General features: G+C 40.3%; 1 protein-coding gene across 4 annotated transcripts in view; it reads right to left on the bottom strand.

Annotated features, from left to right (window-relative positions):
• ift80 (intraflagellar transport 80 homolog (Chlamydomonas)) overlaps window positions 1-15,000 on the bottom strand; it is a 44,059-nt gene that overhangs the window by 22,761 nt on the left and 6,298 nt on the right. For all 4 annotated transcript variants that reach the window (XM_079823780.1, XM_079823781.1, XM_079823778.1 and 1 more), the window contains 4 exons: window positions 14,813-14,881; window positions 10,982-11,091; window positions 9,151-9,240; window positions 6,256-6,393 (listed from right to left, as the gene is read on the bottom strand). In XM_079823780.1, coding sequence (XP_079679906.1) covers window positions 6,256-6,393; window positions 9,151-9,240; window positions 10,982-11,091; window positions 14,813-14,881 — 407 coding nt within the window. The remainder of the gene's footprint in view (window positions 1-6,255; window positions 6,394-9,150; window positions 9,241-10,981; window positions 11,092-14,812; window positions 14,882-15,000) is intronic.

The raw sequence follows: 15,000 nt of genomic DNA, 5'->3' as shown, positions 1-15,000 counted from the left end.
AAAAGGCTGCACAACTCTACCAACCCTGATTAAACATCTCCACTAACTCCTCAATGGTCTAAACGCTTCTTTCTGTTGCCCTTGAAATGATGCGTCATTGAACAAGTGAACATTGTAATGTTGTCCTGCTGTCAAGCTCACATGATGAGCTGGTCTAATTCAACACATTTACACGGTCAGAGTGAACAGAGACTGTACACGAGACAGTAGAGAGCAGTGTGAAGCATGTGACCTCCTCTTCACCTGACGTATACACACACACACAGAGAGGGAGAGGTCAGAGTCAGCGCACAACAGAGAAACACACAGCACAAGACCTAACAGACAAGCTCTGAAAACTGCTTCATGTCACGGGAATTAAAGAAAACAGCCTACCATCTCTCTGTGTGTGTGTGTGTGTGTGCGTGTGTGCGTGTGTGTGTTTTGGGGGAGGGTCACTGACATATGTTTTGCTGTAATGACTCCCTGTGGATGTATGTGCTGAATCAGCCCCATTACATCAGACACGTTAGATATGTCTGTCCTGTCCCACTCACACACACACACACACACACACACACAGAGCGAGTGTTTACACATGCTGTCAGGCTGTAGGGCGGTGAGCTGTGTACATCTGGCACAGCTGGCTTCACTTACATCTGCTATTATTCAGTTACACACAGGACAGACACACACTTTCTGACATGCTACACACACACATTGTGGATCTACATTAGGCGTGTGCAAAAAGTCACAATAATTAGACAGTATTTAGCGGAGTGTGTTTTTATATCTTGGCTGGTTTCGTGGTCAGCTGACTCACACAGCTTCATATTCTGTGTCCTTCTCATTAGTAATCAGTATATCTGTTCACTCGTATTATAGTTGCAGTACAAATGAAAAACATAGATGTAAACTAGTTGTGCACTCAAAGTTTAATACTTTTATACACTAAAAAGCAGGCGATTTAGTCCCAAGTTGAATTGCAATAGTACACAAATGTACTACTAGCACAGTGATATTAGTATACTTACTATATAAAGTATACTTAAACATATACCTGAACTTTACTTAAGTATACTTAATAAAATTAACCTATTTTTTGGTATCTGTGAGAAAATCTACCCCTTCTGTCAAAAACACTAGAAAAGGCAGTGTCTTCACAATTATGCTCCTTTTTAGAAAGAAATGGTATCTGTGAGGTCAGGATTTAGAGTGTATCATAGCACTGAGACTGCTCTCATCAGAGTTACACATGATTTACTCTTATCATCCGATCGTGGCTGTATCTCTCTATTAGTTTTACTCGATCTTAGCGCTGCATTTGATACTATCGACCACAACATTCTTTTGAATAGACTCGAAAATTATGTAGGTATTAGTGGAATTGCTTTATCATGGTTTAAATCATACCTATGCGACCGTTATCAGTTTGTAGCAGCAAATGAAGAGATGTCACACCAATCACAAGTTCAGTATGGAGTACCACAAGGCTCAGTGCTAGGACCGCTACTCTTCACCCTGTACATGCTACCACTGGGAGATATCATTAGGAAGCATGGCATTAGTTTTCATTGTTATGCTGACGATACTCAGCTCTATATTTCTTCACGCCCTGAAGAAACTTACCAATTCACAAGATTAACGGAATGCAGAGCTGATATAAAACATTGGATGACCAGTAATTTCCTAAAACAGAATTTTTAATTATTGGACAAAAAGCTCCACAAGTAGTAACCTAGAATACTGTCTAACACTTGATGGCTGCTCTGTCCAGTCCTCGTCGTCAGTGAGGAACCTGGGTGTGCTCTTTGATACCAATCTCTCACACACACACACACACAGACACACACACACACACACAGACACACTCGTCGTCAGTGAGGAACCTGGGTGTGCTCTTTGATACCCATCTCTCACACACACACACACACACACACACAGACACACACACACACTCGTCGTCAGTGAGGAACCTGGGTGTGCTCTTTGATACCAATCTCTCACACACACACACACACACACACACAGACACACACACACACACACACTCGTCGTCAGTGAGGAACCTGGGTGTGCTCTTTGATACCCATCTCTCACACACACACACACACACACACACACACACACACACTCGTCGTCAGTGAGGAACCTGGGTGAGCTCTTTGATACCCATCTCTCACACACACACACACACACACACACACACACACACACACACACACACACACACACACACACACACACACACACACTCGTCGTCAGTGAGGAACCTGGGTGAGCTCTTTGATACCCATCTCTCACACACACACACACACACAGACACACACACACACACACACACACACACACACTCGTCGTCAGTGAGGAACCTGGGTGTGCTCTTTGATACCCATCTCTCACACACACACACACACACACACACACACACACACACACACACACACACACACAGACACACACACACACTCGTCGTCAGTGAGGAACCTGGGTGAGCTCTTTGATACCCATCTCTCACACACACACACACACACACACACACACACACACACACACACACACACACACACACACACACACACACACACACACACACACACACACACACACACACACACACACACACACACACACACACACACACACACACACACACACACACCCACACTCGTCGTCAGTGAGGAACCTGGGTGTGCTCTTTGATGCCAATCTTTCGTTTGAAAGCCACGTTTCTAGCATCTGTAAAACTGCTTTCTACCATCTTAAAAATATATCTAAATTACAGCACATGCTCTCAATGCAAAATGCTGAACAGTTAGTTCATGCGTTCATGACCTCAAGGCTAGATTATTGTAATGTTCATGACCTCAAGGCTAGATTATTGTAATGTTCATGACCTCAAGGCTAGATTATTGTAATGTTCATGACCTCAAGGCTAGATTATTGTAATGTTCATGACCTCAAGGTTAGATTATTGTAATGTTCATGAGCTGTAGATTATTGTAATGCTCTACTGGGTGGTTGCCCTGCTCGCTTAATAAATAAACTCCAGCTGGTCCAAAACGCAGCAGCTCGAGTTCTTACTAGAACCAGGAAGTGTGACCATATTAGCCCAGTTCTGTCAACACTGCACTGGCTGCCTATTAAACATTGCATACATTTTAAAATCTTGCTTATTACTTACAAAGCACTAAATGGTTTATCTCCAGTACTTGAGCGAGCTCTTAACACATTATACTCCATCACGTCTACTGCGCTCTCTAAATTCTGGCCAGTTGATCATACAGAGAATATCCAAATCAACTGCAGGTGGTCGATCCTTTTCCTATTTAGCTCCTAAACTCTGGAACAGTCTTCCTAACATTGTTCGGGAAGCGGACACACTCTGTCAGTTTAAATCTAGACCTAAAACACATCTCTTTACTGTGGCATACACATAAAACACTTTCTCAATGAAATGATTGTTAGGCTGCATTAACTAGGTCAGCCGGAACCGGGAACACTTCCCATAACACCTGATGTACTCGTGACATCATCAGAAGAATGGCATCTACGCTAATGATAGTCTCTCTGTTTATCCCGAGGTTTACTGCAGTCAGAAAATAGATTCCTCATTAGTGCCTGTGCGGATCGGTTGAATGAGGCATCTACGTTTATATATATCTATGATATCGCCAGTATTTTGACCTTATTCGCCGGAAGTTATGGCGCTGGGAACACTAGATGACATTCGTCTGATAAGAGGTAAAAAAATAACACAAATACTGTTGGGTTTCTCGCAGAAAGCGATGGTTTGGTGTCTTCAGACATCAGTGTGTCCCACGAGCCGCAGGTTTAATGAGGATTCGAATGTCTGTGTGTTTTTACTCTCATTGCTCTCATACTCTAAAATCTCCCCATTGACATCATTATACGACTATCACACTGTTAAACATCTGCATTTGTGTTCTACTGAAGAAACAAACACACCTTCATCTCTGATGCCCTCGGGGTGAGCAGATAAACATAAACCTTTTGTTTTTGGGTGAACTATCCCTTTAAACTGGACTATGACACTATTTTCTTCTAGATCTGCTCAACAACCAAAAACAAACTGTGTTGCATTATTTTCCTGTTATCACTGTAAAGCAGCTCTGAAAGCATCTGTAATGTAAAAAGGTGACCTTTATAAGGGTATATTCGTTTGGTTTTGTCAACTATAAACCTACATTGATTTCATTTCAAGCTCAGGAAGCACAGAAGTCCGGGAAACTCTGGGTTAATTCTGTCGTCATTGGTGAAGGAGCCAATGTCCTCTTGGTTTTGACTCTGTGTCTGAATCAAGCATCATTGGTCAGCAGGGAATGAGTGTGGTCTTGAGAGACCGTATACTACAGAGCAGGCACGTGCAGAGGGGGGGGGCTTTGGGTGCTCGAGCCCCTGCTCTTTTTCAAAATGAATCAAAAGTGCCCCTCTCAGACAAATATCAATGATAATATTGTGGTCAATAAAACTAAATAAATGTGATTATTATAACATGACAATGTATACAATAGTAACGAACGGCGGACAATTTCTGTTGAGGCGTTGCCATAACGCGTTGCTATGGGTTGCGTGCGTTTTGATTGACAGCTGATTTTCCACTGTTCGGAAACGGCTCTCGAGACAAATATGGTCCTTTCAGAGAGTGTGTGGCCTCACGGGAAAAAAGTAAACCAATATTTTTTTTTTCATCCATAATCAGAGCTTAATGTGTTGATTTAATTACAAATCTATATATTAGCTATATATTTTAAAGTATTACACAATTCACCAATGCCCGTTTGTCATATATATACACCAACCAATCGTGATCTGGCAAAGCAAGTTCAAATTCCATTGGGCGATGTGGAGCGGTAATTTTCTGTTCTCGAATCTTATTCATAAATCGGCTGAAAATTACATGGACAGACGAACTAACGTTTGTGGGACGATTTCCTGCGGTTTGTCTCATTTTATAAATTGCATCACTGACAAAATGAATTTTAACTGACAACAAACAAATCACTGCACAAAACCATGCAGCAAAAGTCGCATTAATGGTAAGTAGTGTTAAATTCACTTGTATTTATGTATATTGATACATCGTTTACTATTTCATGAGACTATCAAAGTTAACAAAACCCAAGTGCCACCGGCTCCTACAGGCCTATTATGTGAAGTGTAGGCTGGAGAAATGGTGACGTGAAAGGACTTTATTATATTACCATTTTTTTTATATTGTGCAGCTTTATTTTTCAGATTTATAAAAGAAGTCTCTTATGTTCATCAAGCCTGCATTTATTTGATAAAAAACAGCAATATTGTGAAATATTATTAAAATAATGATTTTCTATTTTAAAATAATTAAAAATATAATTTATTCCTGTGATCACAGCTGGATTTCCAGCATCATTACGCCACTCTTCAGTGTCACATGATCATTCAGAAATCATTCTAATATGAGGATTTAATGTCAATGATGGAAACTGTGATACTCTTTTCAAGATTCTTTGATTAATAAAAAGTTGTAATGTAATAATATTTCACAATATTAGGCTACTGTTTTTTCTGTATTTTTGATTAAATAAATGCAGGCTTGATGAGCATAAGGAGATGAAACTGAAGGCAAGCTTATTACCACATTTCACACAGAAAGATCCTTCAAAATGTGTTACATTAGGATGTGCAAACACATCTGTACCACATCTGTGATGTGTGTATCTGCATTGAGCTGAAACCCTGCAAACGTGTGTTAGTTTAAGTGCTCTGGTGTGTGTTTTACTGAGGGGGTTAATGCGTGAGCTGCTGACACAGCACTGCGTATGAAACCCTCACCGCTTTAACCCTTCACACACACACACACACACACACACACACACACACACACACACACACACACACACACACACACACACACGAGTGAATACAAGAGGATGTCTGGCCGAAAACACGTAATCCAGGATTACAGTAGGCACTTATCATGAGAAAGAAATTACTTTTACTTTCATAAACTATCATAAATCCCTACTAGATATGATAGTTAATGAAGAGGAAATGGCACAGTCTGTTAATAATAATATATATATACAGTATAAGCATGTGATGGTGTAAAATGTTCCCAATAACTGCTGAAGATTTGATCAGGACTTGTTTACTGTGAATGGAGAAGGTTAGAGAGGATCGAACAGGTGATTCTTTAAAAGCCTTGAACACACTGGGTTCAGAGCAGATGTTAATCCTCCAGATGTTACGGCTGGAGAGAGGATGGACACTTACCCCGGTCTTATCACACAGTCTGAGTGTGTGGAAGGAGCCCATGGCGAAGAGCTCCCCGTCAGGAGCCCAGGCCACAGCGGTGATGGGGTAATCATGAGCAGAGCTGGAGAAGAGCAGCCGCCCATAGCTGTCCCACACCTGCAGGACACAGAGGTCAACAGAGGTCATTCACTGACCACACACACTCATCACTCATTCCAGCACAGCTGAAAGGGTTATCTTCAGCAGCAGTTTTATAAACATGACTGATGGTGTTAAGTAAATGTTGTTAAGTTACAAGTGCAGTAAGTGATTGGATGCTAAGAAATGCTGTTGAAAATTGAAATCAACACCCAAACAAACAATTTTATCAGTATTTAATATATGTCTGTTTTGTGTGTGCTGACAAAAATTGTGTTTGTACATAGTCCTGGCTGTGTAAATGGGAGAAAACACGAAGTGGATTGGGCCGATCCACAAAGCAGCACAACACACTTGTAGCCAATCAGCAGTAGGGGGCGTGTCCATAGATGATGAGGGAGGAGAGAGTGAGCCAATCAGCAGTAGGGGGCGTGTCCACTCATGATGGGGGAGAGAGTGAGCCAATCAGGGAGGAGTCAATTTCAACCAGGGCTTAAAAACGGAAAAAAATATCAATGGGTTCACTCCGAGCAGAATCGATATTATAGCGTTTCCGTTTTTGCGTTCTACATTAAACATTACTGTTCCGAAAACGGTTTGATTTGAAAAAATACCGGTTAATAGCGTTATTTTAATTTAGCCTACTAATTACAAAGCATAAACAGCGGGACAAATATTGACCTGTTTTAATGGAGCGGAAAGTGGTCCTCTTATGCCTAATTCTTTTCAGAAGCGTGATAACATTCTTTGCACATAACTTTATTTCAACACGACTTGTTTTAAAAATTGCATGAATAAAGAATAAATAAACTGGATAACCATTGCTCTTTTAATGCACCGTCAACTGCTAATTTCAAAGCAAACACTGCGCAACACGTCCTTGCATCCCATAATCAAATTCAGTCAGCTAATAAAGCTTGATCATTTAATGCAATATAACGTACCATTTAATACGAAGCATCAACCGTCTGTATAGAAAACATTGACCTGTCCAGTATTGGCAATCTGAAAGACTATAGGAAAAATGTTTGATAGATGCTAGTAACTTGGACAGGCTTAAACAAAATCCACAAACTAGCCTAAATCAGACTATTTGAGCTTAAAGTCCGAACTGCTTATTTAAACGTACGAAAAGAATGTCCTCCAATACCTGCGCTTTCATTGTAGAGCTCAGTGGGGAAAGAAATGTCTACTTGAGGCGTGTAAATGCGCGCTCACACTGACTTGCGTTACCGGTAGATTCATAGATGACATTTCACTCACGCTTGATTCGTCACATCACATGCTGGACTACTCAATTCATGATTGGGCACTGCCAAATTACAATATTAAAGAGAACGATAAAATAACGTTATTAACCAGTTAATGGTCATTTCAAATTAACGTTTCTGTTCAGAACGATTCAAATTGATTTCGTTTTCGTTTTTGTTCCTTGAACCGGTTCAGAGCCCTGATTTCAAATATCAACAGTGTTTCTAAGAAATCGCTTACTGCACCTTTAAATCATAACTTCATGTGAAATCTGCAGTAGGAAAGACAGCACAGATGACTATAATAACATGAGGCGTTTACCCATGATTACATCTACAGACATTCCTCAGAGAATATCAAAAAAACAAATATCAGTAAAGGATGTTTTGGAGCGATTATTATCTTGTTGTATCTGTTGTTTTGGCTCATTGTAAAACTAAATTAGGTTGTAAAAATAAAAGAAGGAACGAAAAATGAAAAAGGCCACCTCAGGGTCAGTTTTAAAGTCTTGGCTTCTTCAGCATCTCTGAACAGCCAGTCTGGCGTTTATATGAGTGGCATTTCCCGATTCGCTTGTACCACAGATCATGGCCACCAAAGACGGGGAAAACTGTGAAAACCCATGATGGATTCTTTGTACTAGGATCAACAAGTACTGCAAACTCGCCTTCTTGAACAATACATTTAGTTAATAATGTTGCTCATTAGTTTTGAATAAAAGCTGTCAGAACGAGCACACCCCCTGCCGCATTGTAAGAGCCGCAACTCTTTGTTTAGGGACATGATGTCCCCATGAACTCAGCTCAAAATATCAATCATTATTATATGCTAACCAAAGAGACATCTTATATGTACTGGGCCTCAATAATCCGCACCGCAGCTTTAATAATAACTATGCTGATGTGAAAAATACTGCCCGAGTTGTCAGAAAACAAAGCGTTCTCCAGCTGGAATCAGTATGAGACATCGGTATGAGACTGTAGGATTACAAATTTATCCATTGTTATATCTAGGTTCCAATGTAATAGAATATAACTGAAAACATGATCTATATTTGTGTTTTACATTTTGAAGTAAACTAGAGGAAATTCTAAGGAGATTACGTCAGGCTGTGTAAGTGTTTGAGACATTAAGTCTTTGGTCTTTATGCACTTCCTGACTATTTACCATGACAAGTTTAGAGCAATACTGCCTGAGTGATTGGATTAGCATCTCTGCATTTGAATGGCACGGTTATGCTGATTGAATTACGGCTGATGAGACAGGAATGTTTGGGGTGTGTCTCTATTTTCCTAGGTCTCCTCCCCTGCTGTATATAAAATACAATGTTCAACTGGCTTTAGTCAGACTTGGAACCTCAGCGGAAAGACAGCACGTTTTTCTCAATAAAGAATCCGGCTGAAAAACCTATCCAAGTTCTCCTGGTCTCTACTTCAAGAAACAACAGAAGTTGACAGCAAGACGCCCTCTATAGCACACAGCATCAAGTGGTCTTCATAGTAAGCATGATCAACATGTGCTGACCTTATATCTGCAGTCTTCTCCTCCTGACAGAATGAGGTCATTGACGGCACTCCAGTCCACCTTCAGAATGACTCCATCATGGGCTTTCCACTGCACACACACAGGCACAGCCATCAGTGCTTCTTGCTCATTTACATGTGTGTTTGTAAATGTAATCTGGCTGTGACGTCCCTCCCAACCCCCACCCCTGGGTCTGACCTCAGGTGAGGAGGTCAAGAGTCGTGTGTGTATGTGTGTGTGTGTGGGTCTTTGCACTATAACTACACGAAACAGAGACATATCTCCAGCCATCCCACCCAACTCAATCATCATGATTAGTCACATGACTACACCGTTTTACCCAGCAAACGCACAAGCTTCCCCTAACATTAGCATTGGGTTCATGTTTGGTTATTTGTTGGAGCTAAATTAGAGGAATGCGTTAGAGGAATGTTCTTTAATTAATTATAATTAAAATCACGTTCCAAAGATATTGAGGGAGTTTTTAAGAAGAAAAAAAGGCTAAAGAATAACTGATAGATATACAAGTTCTGGTGCAAACATCCTGGATCAGGTATTTTGAACTTCTTCAGAATGATTTGTTTATAAGACAACACAACAGAAAAACAGAATTTTTTGCCATGGCTCAATACCTGAAAACTTCTACGGATTAAGAAATGTGAACTGGTATATGGGTAACTGTTATATAGCTTACACCTAACAGAGGTTATGTAACTGTTTACAGATAATATAGATATAAAACAAATCCTAGTTGTGATGGGATGTGTTTAAAGGGGAATTAAAGGATTAGTTGACTTTTAAATAAACTTTTGCTGATAATTTACTCTCCCCCATGTCATCCAAGATGTCCATGTCTTTCTTTCTGCAGTCGAAAAGAAATTAAGGTTTTTGATGAAAACAGTCCAGGGTTTTTCTCCATATAATGGACTTCAATGGGCTCCAAACGGTTCAAATGAGAGTTTCAGTGCAGCTTCAAAGGGCTTTAAATGACACCAGATGATGAATAAGGGTCTGATCTAGCCAAACCATCAGTTTCTGAGAGAAACCCAGCAGTATTTATGATATTATTTTACCTCTTATCAGACGAGCGTGATCGTCTCTGAGCTCCGCCATAACTTCCGCTGAGTGAGGTCAAATTAGATCGTGGTCATAGATATATTGATAGCAGATGCCTCATTCTATTGATCCGTGCAGTCACTAATGAGGCATCTACATATATATTTATGACCACGATCTAATTTGACCTCACTCAGCGGAAGTTATGGCGGAGCTCAGAGACGATCACGCTCGTCTGATAAGAGGTAAAATAACAGCATAAATACTGCTGGGTTTCTCTCAGAAACTGATGGTTTGGCTAGATCAGACCCTTATTCATCATCTGGGGTCGTTTAAAGCCCTTTGAAGCTGCACTGAAACTGTCATTTGAACCGTTTGGGTCCCATTGAAGTCCATTATATGGAGAAAAACCCTGAACTGTTTTCATCCAAAACCTTCATTTCTTTTCGACTGCAGAAAGAAAGACATGGACATCTTGGATGACATGGGGGTGAGGAAATTATCAGCAAAAGTTTATTTAAAAGTGAACTAATCCTTTAAAGACAGAATTGATATTTTTGGGTGAACTATCCCTTTAACTGCCTGCCATGAGAAAGTGTCACAGTGGAACAAACTACTATACATCACTACTACAAGTCTTTATTTTCATCTTTTTTTCTTGACATAAACAAGTTTGTCAGCAAAATGCCGTGACTTGAGATGACTTGTACCTGTGTGTGCATGTGTGAGTGTGTGTGTGTGTGTGTGTGTGCATGTGTGAGTGTGTTGTGAGCACCTGCAGGACTTTGGAGCTGGGCTGCAGTGGCTTCACGACGAGCTGCCGACCTGAAGTGTACAGAACCCGCCCGGAGTCTGGAGCCCACGCCACCGAGTACACGGGAGTCCCTGCGCACGCCACAGGGGTCAGAGGTCATATGAACAGACACTGAACAATACATGAACAGGGTTATTTCAGGGTTTTTTGCTGAAAAATTCAGTCACGTTGTTTAAATATCAAATGCACTGCTCATCTGTTGACCCATGGGCGTCTGGTCTGAACACCAGCTGTGATCTGGAGCATTGCTGGAGCGTTGCTATCCGAGGAACTGAAAACCACTGACCATTGACCAACACAAACACTGTATTTTTTGGTGTTATTTAAAAATAAAAGGATTCCTCTCTGAAGAAGCGTTTAGTCTTTCCGCTCGCATGTAAGGAGTCAATCCTCCATGGTCCGAGCACAACTGGCTTTTAAAGGGAAAGGGAGATGAGACTCTGTTTATTGCACGCAGTGGCGCAAGTGGGGGCGCCAAAGCCATGGTATGAAAAAAAACTTTTTTGTGGTATTTTCTATCTGAAGCTGCTGTTGTGCGTTTCTAAATAATTTCTATCGACTTACTGATTCATAACGCTTCGAAGCTTCATGAGGCCGTGTTTTGAAATCGTCATCACTATATAAGTCGTTATTTAGGGTTTTTTGCGCACAGAAACTATTCTCGTCTTCATAAAGTTATTGTAGAGCCGCTGTAGTGAGATGGACTTTGTAACTTTAGTCTTTAGTGTCTTTTAAGGGTCTTGAGAGTGTAAAGTTGAGCCAATGGAGGCCTTTCTCAGCATCAGCTTTACACTAAAATATCTTCATTTGTGTCTGAAGATGAACGGAGGTCTGACGGGTGTCCAACCACATGAGGCTCAGTCATTCATGACACAATTTACATTTTTGGCTGAACTAACCCTTTAAATCAGTATCAACAAAATCCATCTTCCCATTTATCAAAATCCACTTACACTGTAATTACAATTGCCTAAATAATTTAATGAGATTTTTAGATTTATGTTCCAAATATAATATTTTAATTATAGAAATATGAAATTATTCCAGGCCTATGAAACTATAAACTGCCAGTATATTTGGCGGCGTGAGTGGATTCTAGAATCATTCAACTAATTCGTTCTAACCGACTGTTCAAAAACGGTGAATTATTCGAGAACGAAACCTATACTTTGTTTGAATCTATTTTTGTTGGAATAATAAAGCAAAACTGTAAAAAATGATGGTTTTGGTAAGCCTTTCTGCAAGCATGTGAAAAAATGAGCCGCTCAGATTTCGCTCCCCTAGTGACATCGGAAGGGGATCTTATTATAATATTACTGCCCCTTAATCTGCATATTTCCCCCCACAGCGCCACAATAACAGCTAGTCATCTCTCATCTATTTGAAGAAACTGTTCTGGAATAATAAAACCAGGGCTTAAAAACGGAAAAAAATATCAATGGGTTCACCCCGAGCAGAATCGATATTATAGCGTTTCCGTTTTTGCGTTCCTCAATAAACATTACTGTTCTGAAAACGGTTTGATATGAAAAAATACCGGTTAATAACGTTATTTTAATTTAGCCTATACTTTAAACAAATATGTATAAATAGACTTATTTTCACTCAATAATAATATAACGCATGGTAATTCAACTTGAATATTTATTTCCTAACATTTTTAAAACCAGAAATACATGCATTAATTACAAAGCATAAACAGCGGACCTGTTTTGCGTTAGACAATCTAAAGTGGTCCTCTTATGCCGAATTATTATCAGAAGAGTGAAAACATTCTTTGCACATAACTTTATTTCAACACGACTTGTTTTAAAAATTGCATGAATAAAGAATAAATAAACTGGATAACCATTGCTCTTTTAATGCACCGTCAACTGCTAATTTCAAAGCAAACACTGCGCAACACGTCCTTGCATCCCATAATCAAATTCAGTCAGCTAATAAAGCTTGATCATTTAATGCAATATAGCATACCATTTAATACGAAGCATCAACCGTCTATATAGAAAACATTGACCTGTCCAGTATTGGCAATCTGAAAGACTATAGGAAAAATGTTTGATAGATGCTAGTAACTTGGACAGGCTTAAACGAAATCCACAAACTAGCCTAAATCAGACTATTTGAGCTTAAAGTCCGTACTACTTATTTAAACGTACGAAAAGAATGTCCTCCAATACCTGCTCTTTCATTGTAGAGCTCAGTGGGGAAAGAAATGTCTACTTGAGGCGTGTAAATGCGCGCTCTGAGTCTGCACTGACTTGTGTTACCGGTAGATTCATAGATGACATTTCACTCACGCTTGATTCGTCACATCACATGCTGGACTACTCAATTCATGATTGGTCACTGCCAAATTACAATATTAAAGAGAACGATAAAATAACGTTATTAACCGGTTAATGGTCATTTCAAATTAACGTTTCTGTTCAGAACGATTCAAATTGATTTGATTTCGTTTCCGTTTTTGTTCCTCTAAAAATTTCGTTCGTTTCCGGTTTTTGTTTTCGTTCCTTGAACCGGTTCAGAGCCCTGAATAAAACTGTAGCTTTTTTTTTGGACATTGTTAGAATGAAATCTACGCAAAGGTTTATAAATGAGGCCCCTGATGTCTGTGAATCCAGAGACAATGGTAACTTTAGCCAGTGTGTAGCGTCCTAACCAGCACATTCACAAAATACACCGTTGCATGTTCTGAACATGAAGTTGTCAAACAGTTGGTATTGATCCATCTCTGTGAATTCTACTCGCTGTGTGAGGTTCTCCACACTCCAGTTGTAAAGGCTCCGCCCTATTCTGGAAAGGGGGCGGGGAGCAGCAGCTCATTTGCATTTAAAGAGACACACGAAAACAGTGTGTTTCTGCTGCCACCCAAATAGGGGCTTTCAAAACATCCTATAATAAATAATCTGTGGTGTATTTTGAGCTGAAACTCCACAGACACATTCTGGGAGACTTATATAACATCTTGTGAAAGGGCATTATAGGACTCCTTTAAGCAGCCATCTTGCGATAAACATTGCTCTGGTGTGCATGTAAGGGAACTCAGAGAAGTTGGGATTTGAGCCGCTCCAGGTGTGAGTGCTTTGTCTCGTGGTGTCATGCTGACAAGAGGCAGTAATGAGTTTCCTCAGCTGACTCCTCCAAACACACGGCCACAGTCCGGCCTGAAACTAGAGCTCTTCTCGGCTCACAAGATCTCTATCCCACCCAAATCGTCATGTCTTCTAATTACCCGAGACAAAGTCAGTCCCAACTGGTTTTGGACCTAAACCGGCTCGTGAGAGCTCCTCCCACAGAGAGACACTGTGCACACGTTTGTGCTGGAAATGAAATGTCCAGCTAATGGACACAAGGCCTATCCGTGGATCGTGTTACACAGATTCCCGTAATAATAAGGTCATTAGAGTGCGTCTCTCATGTTTGATACTGGACTTTCACAGCAAATCAAATAAAGGAGGTTTCACTGCAGAATGTTTCAACATTCGCAAAGCAATGATATCTAGGATAAGGTTTTAGAAACCCCAACACTTGACATACAAACCTCAAGAATGGTGACAATCAACAAATGAGCTCTGAACATCACAACACCACAAATAACTAATAATAACCACAGTTTGAAATGTCAGCACACTGCAAAACAGAACTTTTTAGGAAGTTAGTATGCCTTTGAACTGATTTCAGAAGATTGTGGGCATCTAAAATAAAATGGACTTTAAATGGAATTTGTATGTTTGAGTGTGTGTGTGTGAGTGTGTTAGTGTCTGTGTGTGTGGTTGTGTGTGTGTTTACCTTGTTGGGCTAGAGTTGACCTCAGCATCCCACTCTTAGACCAGATCTTGAGCTGTCCATCTTCTCCAGCTGACACACAAAGAAACAACAAACACCCTTATAAACAGTCCACTATCCTAATCTGACCCCAGTGCTTCAAGACAGCTCGTACACATTTCACTGTCATGATGTGAAGTAGGATAATCAAC

This window comes from Gobio gobio, assembly GCF_949357685.1.
Source record: "Gobio gobio genome assembly, chromosome: 8".
Taxonomy (NCBI): Eukaryota; Metazoa; Chordata; class Actinopteri; order Cypriniformes; family Gobionidae; genus Gobio; species Gobio gobio.
This window is presented reverse-complemented; position numbering and strand designations above follow the sequence as displayed.